Genomic DNA, 20,123 nt, shown 5'->3' with positions numbered 1-20,123 from the left:
CACGGTAATAATAGGCAATATAGAAGGAAAATATTGTAATGGGACGTGAAGGAAAACAAAGTTGGACACTTCGATGCGCGTCTGGTGTGCTTCGGCAAGTGTGTGAGGTCCAATGTTGCGCTCCTGGAGGAAAAGAAAGTGCGTCTGTGACGCGACTTTTCTCGTAGCCAATGGGATGGCGTCTTTTTTGGCTGGAGAAGACGGACGTTTTTACTGCAATTTGTTAATGCACCAATCATCATTAGCGAGCTAAAAATGCAAAAAACAAAACAAGAATTGTCCATTCATTCATCTTCTGAACTGCTTTTCCTCAAAAGGTTCGCATGGGGTGCTGGAGTCTATCCCAGCCAACTATGGACACCACTGGACAGCTTAGTTAGTTTTATTCCTTCATTTTATACAAGGAAAGGGCAAAACATTTTTAGTGCATTCTCAACATTGGCCAGAAGTTGTGGTCACATTTTAAGCAGGGACAAGCACTACAATGTTGACATCATGACATCATCATCTTATTTGTTTTCCTTACAGTCCGCAGATGAGACTTTGCTTGAGGGTTAAGGTGTTTTTTCCCCTTTTCCCTGCCATGGCTTTTCCCCTTACCGCCTCTGCAGGGAGGAGAACTTAACAATTATGACACGGCTCGCTGTGGGGATTCCAAAAGTGGTCATGGAAAAGCTGTAAAGTGAAGGAACGTTTTTAGAAATCACTCAACTGCTGCCATCAAATATTAGCACTTGAGAAGTCATTGAAATGAAGAAATGCCACCTTGCCCAAGTCAGCTGTAAAAATATGACATTTCTTTTTCGACTTGAATTATACACAAGAACGATTCATTCCATATTATTGAATTATTTCCAAATACTTACGTTCACATGCCTATTATTTTGGTGTAATGTAGAATAATTATCCTCTATGTAATGACATCTTAGAATAACACCCAACATTTGCTTCTTACAGCTCAATTTGATCAATGTCCACTATTCCAGTCTAGTCGAGTATTTAATTTACATTTAAAATTGATCAGGTAAAATTAAATTAGAAACACATCAAGAAAAATATCCATATATATTAAACATAACCCTAAAAAATGCCATATAATCTAAGCCTTTAGAAATGCACCAAAATAATGTATTATTCATTGTAGTTTAAATTCCAAAATGATAAATTAAACAGCTTATATGAATTTAGAAAGCCACAACCATATCATAAAATACATAGTATGAAAAGATCAGCATACAGTTAAATTAAGTGGTATAAAAAAAAACATCTCAATGGCGTCTAATTGGATGGATGAAAGGACTAAACCATTGACCCATGGGGGTCATCTGAGCCCACAACAACACAAAAACAACAGCCACAAAACGCTTGTGCTCGCTCTACATGCCATTCAATGGAATGAATACCGAAACGACCAGGTCCACCAAAACAAAGCAAAACCAATGTTGGCCTCATAATCTCCACCCTCGAGTGTGCTAGCTTGGCATAAAGGTGCATAAAGTGCTTTTGTTTTGACTGCACGTCATTGCTTCCAATGTCACCGGGTTGAATTTATTTTGCCAGCACTAGAGATTTTACATCATTTACATCATGCTCTGTAGTAGTAGAATATTGTTTCATATTAGAATAGGTACTATAACCAGACAAGTTTGTAAATCACAATTTACTGCCTCATCTCTTATGTGCAAAACATGTACAGCTAAGCATTAAAACAACAATACTTTAAAATATTTAAGTATAACAATACTTTGAAAAATGGAAGTGAAATGATAGCTTAACATTGCTAGGTTTAAATTGGACTGTGATTTAGCACTAATTATGTTTTGCAGTTGTGTCTGTTAAAAAAACTATGCATCTCCATTCCTAATTCTAATTTTGCAAGGCATTGCATGTAGTATGTACATATCTCTTCATTTTTGTACAAGTCATTTGCTTACTGAGTTCTTTTTTTTCTTATGCAGGAGAACTGTGGCATTCATTATGGGACAGCTGGTGTTGGTGATTGTACAGCGGGTTAGCAAAGGACAGCCCTTCGCCTCTCTGGTTCGAGTTCTGTCAAGTAAGGATCAATTGAAATTTTCTCATTTGAGAAAGCAGGCGGAGGGTGGGCTTACCTCCTTCCTCCAAGGGTAGACACTTATGGAAAGACTCTTGCTGTTGTTTCTGTGCTTGTTTGCGAGGTGGCCAAACTAAAATCACCCATAGAAATGTTTCAAATCACTGTGAAATTTTAGTATCATATTTTTAGGACTATAAATTGCACTGGAGTACAAGTCGTACCAGCCAAAAAATGCATAATGAAAAGGGAATTAAGTGTAGAAAAGAAAACTGGCAGTTATTTGATTAGAAAATAAATAGTAAACATGGATAAAATAGTTACATGGAGAATAATAGGCTGAATAGGAGCTGTTTATGTAACATTTACAGTTTTTGGGATAAGGATAGCGATTTGGTGGTAACAGTAAACAAACATGAGTCGCGTTATAGTATTCATTGCAGCTCAAACTATGAAAAAATGATTTATAGTCCGGATATTACAGTATATAGTCTATTGTACGTATTGGCAGGGATTTCTGTAATGCCCAGTGTGTCAACACTAATGATGCCCCAGAAGAATTGTCCAATATTGGATCAGACATTACCTGTGCCTTCCAGTCAAATGCAGGGCGTTCCATCATCCCGTAGCCCATCGGGTTTCGCTTTCTGTGGAGGTGGCGGCAAATTGAGCTTCATTATCAGCAGTAGAGCCGCCAAATCGTGACATTCGGAGACCCAACTCACATTGTGCGCCAACATTTGCTGCACAGAGCTAGGACGCAAACTGCTACGCCAATGAGCAGCAGAAGTGATCCAATGGTGATTCCAGCGTATACAGCTTCTGATAGATGTGTAGAATTTTTTTTTAATTTGACCGTGAGACAGGTGGGACATTTTGAGATGTTACCTAGCGAGGTGTCTTCGAGCTCCGGTGGTTTTGGAGTGGAGATTGACGGCTTTGTTTTCATGTGGCAACGGTTGCCGGTCCAACCCATAGAACACCTGCATACAGGAAAACACTATCAGGACCCTAAGATATGAAATCGAATATAGGAAGATGAAGAAAAATAATAAATTCCTCATGTTTCTGACTGGAATTCCACAGCTGGACAGCAGCGAAAAATCAAGCCATGGATGATTGTTGCCTGTTTTTGGCCCTAACATCTCTCAGATAATCATACTAGTCCGACTCGGCATCTGCTGAATGTCAGCTTGCTTTTCCTTGCTTAGACACGCTTCTAATGCAGAACACGCATCTCTCAGGGATGCCGTTATCAGCCAAAGCAGGCTTGGACGGAGGGGCCGTCGTGTGTGTGGTCTTGGCGGCAAGCCTTCATCTGTGAACGGAACGGTCCATGTTTTGGCCTGGTGGTTAGGCGGCTTTAAAAGGGTGTGAGGCTAAACGAAAGCTATCCAAATAGGCTTAAGTTTTCCTTTTTTTTTACTGGATTTGTGTGCAGAGAAAGAGGGATGTTAAAAGTTGTGTGGGGCTTAAGAATTTTAGATACCACGTTGAGGTATTGCTTGAAAATTTAAGAGAAGACTGCTGTAAATCCATCTTATCTGCTTTGTTTTTTTTTCCTTTTATGAATGTAGTCTTTACCGGACTTAACTTTTCTAACTGAAACTTTGTAATGTTGATTGTGTTGAAGGTAGATTTTATCTCAGCTGAATGCAGCCATTTAAAATAGCCTCCCTTGTCTAAGAACTGAAAAGTTAACTAAACGGAAGTGTACTGTTTAACTATTGAACAGTAAGATGCAACAACCATTCCATTGAGGCGACATTGTGATAAATAAGAGAAAAAGCAGAAGAATCAGAATTTGCAAATTGCAGCGTGCTTCACGGAGCAAAACTGATGGAATTTTCATGTCTGACAATGCAAGATTGAAAAAAGAAATCTTTAAAGTGTGTGTGTTACATGCAAATAGGTCCGTGCTTCTCCACATGGCACTTGCCTCGACCCAGGCAGTAAGTCGGCGGGCAATCTGCATGGCAAATAGCAAAGAAATTTTCCAAAAAGTGAGAATAACAATCTGGAAATATTAAAAATTCAAGGTTAAGGTATTACCATATGCCACTTCTACTAAAATGAGATTTTGCTCCTGACTTCAATAATAGATGGTATGGTATGCAGGCTGGGGTTGCCAGGGCAACGTAGGTACATGGCACATTAGCATGTATATTAAAATGTTGCATCTTGAGAATATTTTCCCTCATAATGCAAATATTATTACGGAAAACACCTTGTACGAATCAGGTTTTAATTTGCAAGAGGAAGGGTGTTTTTGGTTTGTAGTACTAAAGCGTGCTTTGTCGTTTGATCAATACGTGCTAAACCTAACAAATGTGAGTAGTTATACGTCCTGGGATGCCAAATTATATGTTGGTCACCATGGCAACAAAGGAAATGCTAGTATACCCATCATAATCATTCAAAATGCAGTTATTTTAAGGTCAAAATGGTACATAGTGATACTCGGTTAATATGAGCTTTGAACTGGCATGGCAGATAACCCGATTTATAGCTTCCGTGTCAACTGTCAGAGCAGCAGTTTGAGACCGGAAAAGGGGGAAATGCCGGAATTTGGCAGAAAGCTGACCAATTCTGACAAGCAAACACGAGATACATTCGTTAACAAGTACCCTGCAGAGACGCAGTCCGAGGTTCTGTTTTGGCAGAGCTTCATTCAAAGACGTCCAGCAATAAAATAAACTAGAAAAGGAGGCTGCTTTTATTGTTAGTTTTAAAGGGGCATGTCTGTTCTGCACGAAAGAAGTAAATAAGTAACAGATTGCTCTGTAGAAAACGGATGTAGGCTCATTTGTTTTAAGTCAAAGTTACCCACTGTCACAACTGGACTCATCCGATCGGAAGGGAAGACAATCCGCAAAGTGGTTGCAGCGCCTCTCAAGTGGAACACAAGTGGAAGACGTGTCACACAGAAGTTCCCCTAGCTCACACTGCAATAGAGCTGAAGAGAAGAGGAATTAGTTCACTAAATTATATAGCGTAAACTTAGATCCATCCTTGACAATTACGGCAACTGTGCTCATCCTCGCCGAGGGGACAGTCAGGGACACCGTCACAGCGTAGTATGGCTGCAAGGCACTCGCCATCAGTACACCGGTAATGGCCTTCTGAGCAGCCGCCTTGTGGGGGTACGGTGCCCGGCATCAAAGTGGGGCAACCTTCTTCATCCGACTTGTCAAAGCAGTCGAACTCGCCGTCACAAAGCCAGCTCTTGGGGATACACTGGAAGGAGTAGAGGCACTGAAAGTGGTCCGGGTTGCAGGTGGGAGGTTCTGGAGTCACCAGGCCTGTGTGTCAATGCCAGTTTATTATGTAGAGTAGATAGGGAGGTCCTTCCTACTTCCCAAATTTACCTCCAACCATGCATTCTGTCGTGTATGTGATGTCATCCAGGGCTATGTCGGTCCACATGTCTCCACCGACCTCTGCTTGGATGCTCACTCGGAAAGGCGCCGGATTAGACAGGATGACGTTGGCGTATGTCCACCCCTCGTCTTGGTTTCCAGCCTTGGCCCACATGAGCAGTGGTGTACCACTAGGGCCGACTGTGAACACCTACAATGGTAGAATTCATGCAATGTTTTCACTCTTAAAGTACTGCACATCAAAACATGGCCATGGAAGTCTAGACTGAAATGTACCTACCTTCAGCGTTCCCATTTGGTCTGAGCCGTGCATGTAGAACCAGAAGCGTAGATGACAAAGGCCTACGCTAGCGGGAAAGGCGGTAATAGTGGTCACCCTGGCAAGGTCACCCTCTCGCTGAGCCGCTGAGTAGATGTAAAGGAACTTCCCACCGTCACCTTTGCGAGAGAGATTTTATAGTGTCACATTAAGACTGAGCTGACTTCATCTTATTGTTCAAAATAATGAACGAACATGATTTTTCTCTCTTTAATCACGCCTCATTGAGGAAAAATGCTTATGTCACCAATGACTAAAGCAATGTTTACTCACTGAGAGACTCAGTATTCACAGTGACCTCATGGAGTTGTTTACATGCAGCAAACTGCACATTGATCCACTGGCCTTTAATACCATCTATCAATGACAAATTCAGTCGATGGCCAATCAGAGGGTCAAAGTGAAGTCACACCCTATGGCATTCCACTGTGGAATTGTGTATAGTAAATGAGTTAGTGGGCTTAACTCTATTGAAATTCTCCACAGTATTTGAAGAACAGTTTGTGTTTTGCTGAAAGTAGAAAGCCTTTACACGGCAGCCAACCTGGACTGTGGTCAGATGGCGGTCCGACTCCTGCTGTGTCACTGCTATGATTGATCCTCCAATCAAAGTCATCCTCGGTGTCCTGAGCGAGTTGGCACCACTCCTCCCATTGGCCATCATCCACATCGAAATTACACGCTCCCGGCATGGCAACTACAGCCCCTGAACATATGGCGGAAAGCATTAGGAGCTTGACAATGTATTTTGCAACATGGCCACTTACCGCAATTGGACTCATCCGATTGGTCATTGCAGTCGGGCTTGCCGTCGCACACCAGGTGCGACTCAACGCAGTGGCCATTGTCACAAACAAAGTCTGTGACTGCAGGACAACTCATTGGCTCAGATGGACCTGGTCCAAAAAAGAAGATGGTCATAGGACTGAAAACACTGAAAACTGGGTATTGACTATCCAGATATCGTAAGATGGTAAGGTGCATTTGAGCAACCATTTTGTGTGATGGATGTACACGGACACACACGCAAACATCTGTCGTTCATTATTAAAACCAAGTCTTTTTTTTGCAACGTTCCGCACGGAAGGATGCGAGCGGTGGACAAAAGCCTGTCAAGAAAGCTTAGAGCATCTTTCCGCCCGCTGCACCTCATTTAAGGCACCGAAGAAGACAGTCTTCTAAGTGGCAGCATATGTGTGTTTCTCAAGAGGGAGGGAGTAAATAAGGGAGAAGGAAGTAATATGGTTTATAGTGAAGTTGGAAAGGATATGGAGGAAAAAGAGTGAAGAAAATTTCAGCCCCCGGCCAGAGAAACAAAAAGAATACTTGAAAGAAGTTGGACAACATGGACAGAATGAAAGATTGACACACAGAATGCAATATTTACAGTATGTGTACTAATTTGGGTTAAGATGAGACGGCGCCTCATGCACCATCAAAAATCAACATCAAGAGCATCCAATCACGGTCACTTCTTCCTCTGTCGCATCCCATTAACGAATCCCAGTGTGAAGTTAGCACACACATCGCCTGGAAAATTGACGCTTCGCGCAGTTGGATTCCGTCACTTACTCGGGGCGCAGTCTTTGAACTCCACGTCGTCCAAAGCGGCGCCCCCGCTCACGTCGTGCGAACGCACGCCTTCAAATATCACCCGGAAGTTCCTCAGCCTTCTCAACGCCACCTCAGCCCGATTCCACTGGTTTCCCTGATGGCCTGTTTTGCTCCACACTTCCCACATGGCGTTCTCCGTCTGCATGGAGAAGATCATTAAGAAGACAGACAGTAATGAGCTTGGCTGGAACCAATACAGGTTCTCATTAACATCATTTGTCATAGGGTCCCGCTGCTACTCAAGACTGCGCCTTGAGTTATTGTTGCCTCGCTCATGCCGCATATGGAAAATATTAGAAGACACGCCAAGTATGTAATCCCTCCGCGAGTCTTTTCCCATGGCGGCAGCCAGGCAGCACATGGTGACTAATGCAGTGTTCAAACGCGCAATCTCTCCCGGAGCGCCTCTTTGAGCGGATCGCCATCACCCGTCGCGTCATGTGTCTAGTATCTCCCCCATGTCATACAAAAGGCAGTTACTATATATTATGAGGGAGCAGACGGCGTTCTGTGACCTTTGTTTAGCCCTTGTAGAGACTTTATTGTCCATTATGAGTTTGGTCAATTGTACAAGGAAATCCATCCAGTTTTTGACACTAACATGGCAAGTAGTCAGTCCTATCTCTCTCTCACTCCCACAAGGACACAGCCTCTATTTACAGACTTTTATTATTAAAAACTGCCTTCAAAGGATAGCTTCCACTTGGCTCAAATACTATACATCTGCGAACAAATAACTTCTGAGAGGAAACGGCTTTACATTTTGCTTTATGTTGGCTCAAAGATTATCAAGATAAACCACAACCTTTCAAACCAAAATGAAACCCATGCATATGTTGTTACTATGTAAACATCTAGGACAGATCATTTGAGGAAGGATGTAGAAATATATTTTTACCTTTACAAGTAGGCGGATTGTTCCTGAGGCCTTTTGAGAAATGTAGTACCAGAATGAGAGCTTGCAAATGGAGCTCGATTCCTTCCATTGTGAACTACTGATGTGTGCCTTGTCGCCCTTTAGTCCAACAGGTGTAACCTCGAGATAGAGGAAGTGACCTGAAAAAGAAGTTGGTAAATTGTGGTCATTAACATTACCTCTTTAAAACCATTATTAGAAAGCCAAATGCACAATAAAAAAAACCCCAACAAAAGGCGCCAAATAAACAAGAAAGGGAAACAACAAACCAGTTCCATCCTTCAAAGTGTGGTCGTATGGTGGCCGTATGCTCTGCACCGAGCCAGTCCCCAGTGCCCAATTGAAATTGTCAGCTGGGGAGTTCTTCCAGCCACATTTGCCGTTTTCAAAAGAACATGAAGTCCCGCAGTGTCTCTCATCGGTACCGTCACCACAGTCATCTTGGAAGTTGCAAAGGTTAATGGAGGAGAAGCAATGGCCATTTCCACAAAGCCATGAACCTGGAGGACACCAACCTGGAAGAAAATGCATTTTAATGTGCACATGATTGAATTTAATGGAGACTCCAACAGTAAAATGGCAGTGAAGAAAAAACAAAAGGCCTAGGCAACCTGTACCTTCAGGAGTAGGAGTGGTGCTGTCTTCTATTGACTTCAAGGATGCCAGAAGGCATCCTGGTGAAAAAATGATGTCGTCCAAGCAGATGTCCCCCTTGGGATTCCGCCCAACTCGCCCCTCAATGGTGACCTGAAAGTCCTCGGAATGGTTCAGTGGGATCTCCTTCATTTGCCAGTAGTTTCCCTGGTTGCCCGTCAAGTTGAGGAGGAGATGAAGACCCGCTTCACTCCTCCGGAACACGGCCAGTGTCCCGATGCCATCTCCAGACATGTGGGAAAAAAAACGCATCTGTAAGAACAGAATACGATCATATTTTTCAAACTTATTTGTGTGGGCAGTGTAAAAGGAAGTTGAACAAGATTGATTGAGTAATTTAGCTACCAGGATGATTGACAGATTGTCTGACAGGTCATAAGCAAGAGATGGCACATAAACGGGGTAATCGATCATGCCCGCCACAACCTGTCAGCTGCATTACACAAGTATGCAACTGATATATGCTAGTGTGAGTGTGTTATTCTCCAATCCAGTCCAAAAAAATCTTGCCCACCTTGCACTGCGAGCTCTTGGAGCTTAGCAATGGGCCATTTATCCGGGCAGCATTTCCAGCCGCTTGAGGGAAAGAGCTCTCCAGGTAGAGATAGTGCCCAGATTGGTCCCGAAGGGTGTGGTCTGTAGACGGCCCAGTCCCAATAGTGGGGGTGCTTCCGGCCTTGATTAGCCAGTCAAAATCGTCCTCCAAGCATTGTCGCCAAGAGCACAGGTCGAACTCAAAATCGCAGCGTCCGGTAAATCCTTCTAAAAAACCAGAGATGCAAAATTTAATTTTCACTGATGCTTAGTGTGGGAATGATTTTAGAGAGACTTACTGCAGATGTAGTGATCCTCATCCGAGCGGTCACCACAGTGGTCGATGAAGTCACACAGATTATCGTGAGGGATGCAACGCTTGTTGGCGCAGGTATACTGCTCAGTGTTGCATGGCAAATCCGGAGGCGGATCAGGGGCACAGTTCACAAAGCGGACGTCGTCAATCACCACATCGCCCATATAGCTGATCCCCCGTTTGGCTCGGAACACCACCTGTCAGATCCCAGCAAAGCTAAAATCTCATGAACATGTTCAGTTTTTATGATAAAACTAAATGATGAAACTCAGTGATAACTAACATGAAATAAACTACCAAGGTAGTATTTCTCCTGCTACCTTGCTATTAGGGATTATTTGAAAAGGCCAGTAGGAATCTCTTCAAAACACGGCAAGTCATCAACTGGTAGCCTCAGCATGACAACAATTGCTGACATAAAGGTTAAAGCCTGTCTGCAATATAACGCCAAAAGACAAATCAAAACTTTGGCTGAGGCACTCAGTCTGTTGATCCTCAACTGACCTCGGCTGGCTGCTGCCACCAAAGAAGTCATTACTAACATAATCACGACTCAAGCCTATGTAGGGCAGACTTAGACTTTATTGATTCAGCATTGATCAAGACCATCAGCTAATGAGCTGTGTCACTGTTGGAATGTAGCAATTGGGAAAGCATAGAAGACTAAGGCTAGGCTTTTAAAAAAGTATGTCACTTTGTTTGTCGCTGTCCAATTTTGTGCTTATTCTGTAAAATTCTTGGATCCGTTCAAATACTAACTTCTCCCTAGAGCTTTCTCCCATTGCTACCCAATTTCGAGCGAACATAGAAGCCAGATGGGCGATCCAAAATTGTTAGTGTTTCTGAATTCTTTTAATGAGTTGTCATAAATCAAGAAACTCCCAACTGGCAGAAACTGTATGTATTTAAGTAATAACTCCATATTAGCATGGGAGTGGAGGGCGGGTCTTTCACTAATTCATCATAATAAACCCTTTGCCAACCTGAATGTCCTGTGACAACCCCAAGAACACTTCGCCTCGTCTCCACTTGTTGCCTTGGTTACCAGTCTGCGACCAAACTTCGTGGGTGACGTTAGCACGTCTCAGCAGAAGCTGAAACATAATGGGAGAATGACCTTAAACATCATTGGGCACAAATGTCGACCTCTTGTTACTCACTTGAAGGGAGCCCACGGTGAATCCACCCATGTGGTACCAGAAAACTAGGGTGCAATGCGGCCCGGTGGACGCAATGACGGGACTCTGGAGGTCGGTTGCGTTGCCGTAGCCCCCATTGGAGCTGTCGGCGCACATATACCAACCTTCACGACTGCCCCTGTGAACAGTTATTGATTTGCTTTTGTTTCTGTGGTACATCGAAAGTAGCGCTGTTAGAATTACAAGTAGTTGTCTCCTATCAAATTTGAGCTGTCTTACATCATTGTTCAATTTCTTTAGGCTATACATAGAGTTCATTGAGTGTTTAGTAGATGCTGGCAAGAGTGTAAACCTTGAATCTGAAACTTCACTAGTACCTCTGAAGCATTAAATGTCAGCTGTAATAGTATAGAAACAGCCTCTAGCCTTGATTGCACACCCACTGAAGAAATGCCTCAGCTTGGTTTAAATAAGACACAGCTCTCCTGTGACTTATTGATCCAGAAAGGTCATATAGTAGGAACATTAGCGGGAGCCTCACTGGGGCTTTTAAGAGAGAACATTGCTTTTCTCCTGGGCAAAAAAAAAATCATAGCAATGCTGCCTTTAAAGTGCACTGTAATTTTTTGCTCCACTCAATAAAACACCGATATGGGCATTAAGGTCACTGTCTATCCTTTAGGAATGGGCTGCTAAGTTTCCACTGAATGCTCTTTTGCCTCTTTTGTTCTAAAACGACCTCTTTCCTAGTCACAACAAGGTGTACTAATATAAATATATTTAACTTATGTTTTATTTTGACTGGTACTCACAGTGTGTGGTCAGAAACGGGACGGTGATACTGTTCTCCTGCATGAACACTTTCTCCTTGTTCGGGTGACCAGTGAAATGTGTGCATGGAAGCTGTGGGTGGCATGACCGGTTCCCAACCGCATGTTTCACCACCTTCGAAATCACATTGTTCCGTCACTGAAAAGAAAATGGAATTATGACATGTCACAGAGTAGATAAAAATGGTTTACTATTCTAATTTGCCTGTTAATTTGTACCACAATTGCTTTCGTCTGTGCCATCCGAGCAGTCTGGCTTGAAGTCACATACTTTATCGTTAGGTACACACTCGCCAAACAATCCACATGCAAATTTCCCTTGAGGGCACCGGTGGGGCTGAACCGAGGGCGCCGGAGTGGTCACTGTGGGGTCTGTGGTGTTCGCCAAGGGCAGTTCACCTTTGTTGGAAAAAAAACACATTTAATGCTTGAACAAACTATCTGTGGACATCTCATGTGTACCTTCATGTGGGACACAGCCCAGGAAGGAAACATCATCGATTGCAATGTCCCCATTGAAATCATCTCCGACTGTACCTTCGATCACGATCTGGCAATAGGGTCATAAAATAGAACTTTTTTCTGGAGGAAAATCTCCCAATCTTTGAGGACTAAGGGACAAAATGATTACACTCAAAGTGAGTGATGTATGGATTTCCGGTGATTTTTTTTGTACCACTTGCTTGTAGAAACTTACTTGAAATGGCCGTGCGCTGGTAAGATAGAGAGTCTTCCTATGCCAAAGGTTTCCCTGGTCCCCATAACCCACCCACAGCAACTGTCCACGGCCCGTCGAGACGGTCCTGAGATAGACTGCCAGGCAGAATACATGTGAGCCAAACATGTGGTAGTGAAAGCGGAAAACGCAAGGGTGGCGAGAGTCGAAGGGGTCCTCGCCGCGTCGGTGGGTGGGCTGGAAGGTCGGGCTTAACAGTATTGCCGTGTCCTTGAACTTTTGTGGGACGGAAGACTCGATGTAGAGGTAGTAGCCATAGCTGGTTCCTAGTGTGTGGTCTTTGCAAGGACCCGTCTTGAAGGATGGGGTGGGGCCTCGGGTACGGGTCCAGTCGAAGACATCGCTGGCGCCATTTTGCTCTTGTTTCCAGCTGCACAAGCCGTGCTCAAAGTTGCACTGTAGTTCCGGGGCTGTCCCATAGAAACGTATCATAGATTTTTCTAATTAATAACATGATTGATGAAAGTAACACTCACAGCAGCTCTCTTCGTCCGAACCGTCCCCACAATCGTCCACCAGATCACAAAGCAGGAGCCGGTCCACACATGCTCTCGTGCGGGTGCAGTGGAAATGTGTTTGTGTTGGGCACTCGCTAACAGCAGGTGGCATGGAACAGTTGTGGAAGGACACATCGTCCAAAGCCGAGATGCCGTCAAACACACCTAGGCTGATTTTAGCCAAAGCGATCTGAAAGGGTCGCGTGATTCTTCCCAGTTGTACGCTGACTCTGTTCCATTGGCTTCCCCGGTCGAAAAAGTTCCTCCATATGATGGTATTGTTTTGGTCTCCACGAATGCGAAGGTACATGTTAGCAGCCCCCACTGATATACCCGTGTTATAATGCCTGGACCAAAGATAATTGGGTAAAATCTGGCAATGTACAGAGAAGGAAGCAACCGAATTGTCTCACCAAAAACTCATAGTACACTCAGTGGCCGACTGTTGGAACCACGGTCCTCGGAGAATCGCTCTTGGATAAAGACTACTGCTGTTCATCAGTATGAACATGAAGTGTCCTGCAATAAAAGGCGAATTAGACAAATATCAGCTCAGTAATTCACCACTGTTCTAAAACCTGCTCCTCATCTCGATCCCTTAAAATCGGTGTACGTACAGTCATGTACGGATATACATTTAGGGTTCAGGGGAAAGTTGTGTACCCTCTGTGCTGTTACTGGAGTGGTCTGGAGGGGCCGGCCGACCGTAGTACTCCGGTGGTACATCTGCCGACGAACCTCGGACCCAGTCGAAGCCGTCGCCAGGCGTGAGCTCGTACCAGCCGCAAGAGCCGTCCTCAAAGTCACACTCTGACGCTGGAGAATTAGCCAAGACGAGGAATAGTACTTCATGCTATAACTAACATACTTTTAAGTTGTATGTTTAAAGAAATTTGCTTACGGCAGTTGTTTTCATCGTCGCCGTTGGGACACTGCGGGGTGAAATCACACACCTTTTCTTCCTCTATGCATGGCCCGTCGACCCCACAAGCAAAGCATGTGGGAGGGCAAGGATTGGTAGTTGGCAGGGCACTGGGAACTAAAACCATAAAAATATGTTTTTTCAATGCCTTTTAATGTTAAAAAATATTGTTAAAAGTGTAAATACCAGGGACACAGTCAGGAGTGAAAGAAACATCATCGATAGCGAGCACCTCTGATGTCTCACTGTCCGCTGTTAGAGTTCCTTTAATTATCACCTGATGAACACATAGACATTTTAATAAAACTATTAAAATATCTGTGTTTCTATTGCTCAACATAGAAAGGCTATTCATATTTTTTCTCCTTCACCTGCTTATTGTTCAGTGCAAAACTAGATTCACAATAACAAAGTCCAATGAGCAGCTTATCTGTATATTTGGATTTTTATTACCTGTTGTAAATGGTGTGTGACGTTATGGTTGAGGAAGAAATGGATAAAGTAGCTGGCGTGGTTGCATTATTCCTTTAACGTTTCTTCCATTTAAAATGTTTGTTTTTTCAAAGAATTTTAATTATATTCAAATATTGACTGTTATTTAAGCAATTTAGTTAAAATGTAATCAAATCAAGCCTCATTTTTAATGTTAAAGAAAACCATGCAACATTAGGATTCTTAGTATTTAAGTTATTGAACATTTCATTCAATATAATGACCATTTATTTATTTTCTATACATGGGAGTATTTTTAAATGTTTTAGTCCTGTATTTTTTTTTAAACTAAATTGTTAGTGTTGTACATATTTTTTGCCATTATAGTGTTACTTTGATTTGAGTAGTTGCCCAATTCAAGTTTTCTGAGGTAGGTGATTTTTTTGTCTTGAGGTACACATTGATTGGAGTTACAAAATAACAATTTAAAAAATGATATGCACCTGAAAAGGGCTTTTGCTGGAAAACCCCACTAGAGCTCGCTGCCATGTTTCTGCTTCAGTGGACAGCTCCCATATAACGATGCTTTGACCCAATAGTTCGGTCTGCATCAGAACCTGAAGAGTTCCATGTTTGGTTGAGATGTAATGGTAGAAGCTCATCTAACAAGGAAAGATTTTGGATAGTGTTAACCATTTACTGCTGTTTTGAGGTTAGAGTGAAAACAATGTTGTTACCCGGCAGTTTTCCGCAGGCCCAAACAGAGGACTTATCAACTGTGCTGTAGTAAGATTTCCTCTTTGAAATACAAGGGACAGGAAATATGCTGGAATTTTGAACACATAGAAGTTTGAGTGAATGAAATACAGTTAATTGAATGATTCAGAAAATAAAGGTTTAACAACCAGATTGATTGCAGGTATGGTCACATAGGATAGGACCAATCGATGTAGTTCTATTCCAATGAGAAATCGCTTGCAATGGTTGGGTCAGGTCACAGAAACCTTCGTCAAAGTCGCATCTGTTATAGTGGAAACCTACATGACAGCATCATTTTGCTATTAGTAAATACTTCATCATTCACTTTGCTTTCAAATATGACCTATAAGTAGTTTTTGTCACACAATAACTACCACTTATCTAAATAGTGTCTTATTATTTGCCTTACAGTGCTGCTCGTCGCCGCCATCGCTACAGTCGTCACTGAAGTCGCAGACGTCTTCTTCGGGAACTGGTGTCCCATCAACACAGGTAAAATTCCAACTCGAACAAGCACCACTAAAGACCACAAAGGTCGATACCACTAACAGTATTCTCCCAAGTTCACAACACAACATTGCAAATGTTTGCAAACGTCCACCTCGCTCATTACATTTATTTTTTACCTCACCATAGAGGCTCAGTCTGACTGTGTGCTTCAAGGATGTGGTAAAAGGTCATAAATGGCTTTTTATGGCGCTTACTCAATATGCTTGCTTAGCCGAGTCGAATGCTTGTAATGAACATTGAAGGAATGTGATAAAGGTTAAGTGGTTAGCTTTAATGGAGGATTACACTTTTTTTTAACTAACTAGTCAGTATGTGTTGGATATTTACTCACAAATGTAAACAAATTCTAGTGAACTTGATACTTGACCTGATGGGCTTAGCCTGAAATTGGATCTTAATATTTACCACATTTATTTAAAAATAGAACAATAATAATGATTGTTTTTCCAGAACTCATTAGATTTATGTGCTTTTAATTGCACTTACAAATGTTTTTCTACGACTAAAAATCATATCAGGATATACTACTATAATATTGTAGTATTTATTTTACAAAAAAACATGAGCTGATAATAACAGTAGGGCAGCTTTCGTTTCCTTTTTTGGGAAAACCAGCGTGTAATACATACAATATAAACACCCCATGACAAAGATCCACATTCCAACAACTATAGGCATAATGTACTATAATACTAATACCTGGTAGCATCTATCTTATTATATTAGATGTTCCAGCATGGAATTATTCCCTTGTAAAGATGCAAATGAAACGGCACAGCGTTTTTAATATGAGAATGAGGCATGAAGTGACACCTGGCACAGCAGGACAAGAAATGAATTGCATACTTAACAATGCCCCAGGGGTGTGGATTCAGTAAGCGCAGGACAATGATTCTAAGCTTTATTAATGGAAATTCATTTTTTGTGTGCATAAGAAACCCCCTCAAGCATGTCATCGTTAATTTGCAGAATACAAATAAGACCGTTGTTGATACTCAGAACCCTAAGATTGTGTTCACTTACAGTGCTGTAAACACAGGGATATGTAAGATATATTTTTTCTACAGAAAAAATAATATTAGTTCCATCTTGCTGAGAGAAAAAAATGTTATTGACCCCCTTTTAGGGAAAAGGTTGCAAAGCATCATTTGAATGTTGCTGCCACCTAGTGGATAAAATTCTAGCATTGAGCATCTTCATTTACATCTGATGCAGCATTTCTAAATATATAAATAAGAAATGATAAATGTGACTGAGTAAATCATTAAGCCATTCCACGTTTACTACTATACTACTAAGATGTCAACTTGCGAGTTTCATGTGCAACTTTCCACTTAGTGCGCTCCTCGCGTACGTGCGAGGTTCTCGCCTCTGTTCTAACAGCAGCACATAAACACGTCTCTGATGTGCCTGCCAGTCGAAGAATAGCCTCGATGCTATCTCCTGAATTTGTCGTGTGCTAAAGTGAGAGGCAATGACAGCGCTTGGTCATCATTTAAACTACACTTGATGTACAAAGTGGGAGGGATGCTGTTTGACTAGTGCAAAGTACTATATTATATTCACTTAGACTTTTTTAATTGATATTTGATCGTTTATTATTTTAATTCAAATGTATTTGATTCAAATCTCACCCCTGTTGTCAAAGGAAAAGGCTTTTGGGGGTCATTTATTCCGTTTTGGGCGGATCTTTGCTTCGTGCGTCTCTCTCCACCGTTCAACGTCATAGGAATGCGACCTTGTAAAAGTAAACAGATGCTGCAGCTTCCTTGTTTGTGCGCTATCATGGAAGACTTAAGCCTGCCTGCACGATCGTAAATGTTAACGTGTTGTTAGGAATCCTGCATGTTTAAATCAGTTTAGTCGACGTACGATGGCGCTTTCATTGGTGAATTTGTGTGCTAAAGAGGTAGTGAGCAACCACTGCGCATCTCCGCACTGGTTGCGTTGGGTTCCCAGTGAGCTATACGGGCCGCTATTAGAAGCATCGTTGGCTGGATGCAGACCGCTGACAGTCGGGGAGCTTGTGCAAAAGTGGCCCGAGCGTCATCTGCGTATTGGTGGGCGAAGGAAACGTGGGCAGCGCCCCCCTAGTCGACTATGTGTTCAGGCGCTTCTTCTTGCAGTCGTTCGCGGACTCTCCGAAAAGAGGTTGGTCATCGATTATTGTTTACGATCAAAATCCTTGAGTAAAAACATATTTTGAATTATCGCGATCTAAACTAACAAAACAAACAAAGAAATGATACGACAACTTATTTTCTTGTAAATAGATGTGCACTGCAAGTCTTGGACCTTTGCGGGCTGCAAGGTGATGAGGGTCCAATGGTGGACTCCATGGGGGGCTGGTCCCTGACCATAGCACTATGCACTATGGTGGTCCAGGCCCGAGCCGGGGAACGAAAGCGGGTCTGTGCTCGGGATCGGGAGAGGGACCAGCGCAAGAGAGTAAAGGAGGAAAATTCTGACAATAGCGACCATGTTGAGCAGTCCCTGGGGGTCTTTCAGGGGCCACGTTTAGCAAACCTGGAGAAAAGAATAGAGACGACGGGAATGCATGAGAAAACAGAGAGTGGTCGCCCACCCTTGCAGGTGAGGGCTGACATTTTTGTCAATGCTCGCTCTTGGGAGCGTGTGTTTGCTGCCCTAAACGCAAGCGGACCCCTGGAGCTGCAGTGTAGGTACCTGCACGTGGAGGAGATCTCCATGTCCAGCATTGGGACACTCCTGGGACATCTGCCGCAAGGGGGCTTGCTCGGTGTAGATGTGCGATATAGCCACTTAGGTGTCGGGGGACTGGCTCAGTTAATGCATTGGCTTGCCGAATTTCCCCATTTGAGGTCCCTCTGCCTCCATTATTGCAATTTGGACCTTCGTTGGCACCAACCAATGTACGAGGAGGCACTTCAAGACCTCTCTCGGGGTCTGGCGCAGCTGCGTGGACTGCGGCGACTTAGTCTGACGGCGCTGCGGTTGCCAGGACAACTGCGGGTGATGCTGAGGTATGACAATTTGACAAAAATTGAAAAGTACTGTTTTTTGTTATTGAAATATAACTTTAAACACGACTGGCACATGGTATCCAATAAGTACATTTTGTGGCCTATAAAACCCAAAATGTGACTTCTATTTTCTTTTATTACCGAAAAATAACCACTTGCTACTACCGAATTAATTTAGATTTTGTAGCATTTTTAATGGAATGAAAATACATGTAAATAGTGTATTTCATTCCTTATATTTATTTTTTAAAACAACATTTAGTTTTGGAATAGATTTTTTTTTATCATTATAGTAGCACATGATGTACTTTTGCATACTGCAGCAAATGATCATTTGGTGGGCAGTTTGACAACTTTGCGTTAGAATATGTCCTTATTTTTATTCCAGTTCCCTACCTCAGCCTCTGGAAGTGCTGGAGCTCCCTTACTTGAGTCTGAGCCTGGCTGATCTGTCCTATCTATCATGTAGCCACCACGCGTCCTCCTTGCAGCAACTGGATTTGAGCGAAAACCGTCTGAACGGCCAAACGCTGCCCTCCGTTTGCCGCCTCTTGGGGCGAGCTTCGGGCAGCTTGCGCCACCTGTCCATGAGTGGCTGCGGCCTAAGCGACGACCTGCTGAGCCAGTTGCTGCCTGCCCTGGGATCTTGCTTGGCGCTTCGTAGCTTCGACTTTGCCCTAAACCCGCTTTCCACCGCAAGCCTGATAAAGGTTTTGAGGATGGTGGCCAGGTTGCCGTTCATGAAACAGGTGCTCTACCCTAACCCTTTGGAGGACTATCAGCCGGGCCTTCCCGAGCTGCCGTCCAGCGCTCAGCTCCTAGATTGGCCTCTGGATGATTTGGCAGAAAATAACGTCACTGGTGACCTCCTGGAAAAAATATTGAAGGAATGCGGACGTCCGGATATTTTGCTCACTTGCGACCTTCTCAATTATGACAGAGAATTAACAGAGTGATTATTAACATCAACTTTTTTTTGTATACAATTTTATATTCATCTTGAGACTGTGACATTTTCGCATAAATATACCCAATGTATTCCTGTTTTCATACTCGATTTCTGTATTGTGCTTTCAAAATCATTTGTATCTTATGCACCAAAGCGCAAAAAAAAAAAGAAATAAAAGAAATTGATGTTATCCTGACTATATTTTCTGGATGTCATTTGTTCTGTTTGCTGCTTGTTGTTCTTTTTCATGGTGTGCATACAAGCACAAACTCTTCTTTTTTTCCCCTAGGTCCTAGGGGAAAAAAAGAAGAGTTTGTGCTTGTATGCAAATTTGGTAAGTATATTTTTGTGGTGTTTATACATTGATCCTTTGAGCATGTTTTGGATGTTTTTTGTACCAGAGCTGATTGTTTTATTGCAGTTCTTGTCTTTAGGTTCCAAGTTAGGCAGTAGAGGACATCCATGCTTCCTATCAAGTGAGCTGTGCGGTTGTATTATATTATATCATATTATATCAATTATGTTATGTTATATTATGTTATAGGGGGACATTATATTATA

The 20,123-nt window shown here is 42.7% G+C and overlaps 2 protein-coding genes across 2 annotated transcripts; one reads left to right on the top strand and one right to left on the bottom strand.

Moving 5' to 3' along the window:
• Positions 1-1,561: 1,561 nt before the first annotated feature.
• Positions 1,562-15,735, bottom strand: malrd1 (MAM and LDL receptor class A domain containing 1). The gene is made up of 34 exons (XM_077736523.1): positions 15,728-15,735; positions 15,511-15,620; positions 15,322-15,379; positions 15,080-15,140; positions 14,846-15,004; positions 14,097-14,187; positions 13,890-14,027; positions 13,652-13,804; positions 13,402-13,507; positions 12,968-13,335; positions 12,453-12,901; positions 12,218-12,305; positions 11,975-12,154; positions 11,738-11,894; positions 10,947-11,103; positions 10,770-10,880; positions 9,770-9,983; positions 9,451-9,698; positions 8,894-9,188; positions 8,552-8,797; positions 8,265-8,422; positions 7,325-7,505; positions 6,520-6,648; positions 6,297-6,458; positions 5,714-5,871; positions 5,422-5,623; positions 5,077-5,355; positions 4,884-5,009; positions 3,956-4,022; positions 2,942-3,036; positions 2,779-2,875; positions 2,640-2,700; positions 2,108-2,186; positions 1,562-2,054 (listed from the first exon to the last, which is right to left on the bottom strand). The coding sequence occupies exons 1-34, from the start codon at positions 15,733-15,735 to the stop codon at positions 1,951-1,953; spliced, it is 5,295 nt and encodes a 1,764-aa protein (XP_077592649.1). The 3' UTR covers positions 1,562-1,950.
• Positions 15,736-17,318: 1,583 nt separating this feature from the next.
• On the top strand, positions 17,319-19,758 carry LOC144209689 (leucine-rich repeat-containing protein 14). Its single transcript, XM_077736140.1, has 3 exons — positions 17,319-17,762; positions 17,885-18,613; positions 19,002-19,758. Exons 1-3 carry the CDS (start codon positions 17,485-17,487, stop codon positions 19,567-19,569), a joined length of 1,575 nt encoding a protein of 524 aa, XP_077592266.1. The 5' UTR covers positions 17,319-17,484; the 3' UTR covers positions 19,570-19,758.
• The last annotated feature ends 365 nt before the right edge of the window (positions 19,759-20,123 follow it).

This window comes from Stigmatopora nigra, chromosome 16 (assembly GCF_051989575.1).
Source record: "Stigmatopora nigra isolate UIUO_SnigA chromosome 16, RoL_Snig_1.1, whole genome shotgun sequence".
Taxonomy (NCBI): Eukaryota; Metazoa; Chordata; class Actinopteri; order Syngnathiformes; family Syngnathidae; genus Stigmatopora; species Stigmatopora nigra.
Note: the sequence above shows the minus strand (reverse complement) of the source record. Positions and strands in the feature narration are given on the sequence as shown.

What these genes read in the sequence shown, in the direction of transcription:
- malrd1 (XM_077736523.1), bottom strand. An exon ending in TGTGACCTGACCCAACCATT is followed by an intron (nt 15,141 to 15,321) that starts GCAAGCGATTTC and finishes TGTATTTCAAAG; the next exon opens with AGGAAATCTTACTACAGCAC. An exon ending in ATCGGATGAGTCCAATTGCG is followed by an intron (nt 6,459 to 6,519) that starts GTAAGTGGCCAT and finishes CCATATGTTCAG; the next exon opens with GGGCTGTAGTTGCCATGCCG.
- LOC144209689 (XM_077736140.1), top strand. Translation starts at nt 17,485, where the DNA reads ATGGCGCTTTCATTGGTGAATTTGTGTGCTAAAGAGGTAGTGAGCAAC. An exon ending in CGCGGACTCTCCGAAAAGAG is followed by an intron (nt 17,763 to 17,884) that starts GTTGGTCATCGA and finishes TCTTGTAAATAG; the next exon opens with ATGTGCACTGCAAGTCTTGG. An exon ending in CAACTGCGGGTGATGCTGAG is followed by an intron (nt 18,614 to 19,001) that starts GTATGACAATTT and finishes TTTTTATTCCAG; the next exon opens with TTCCCTACCTCAGCCTCTGG.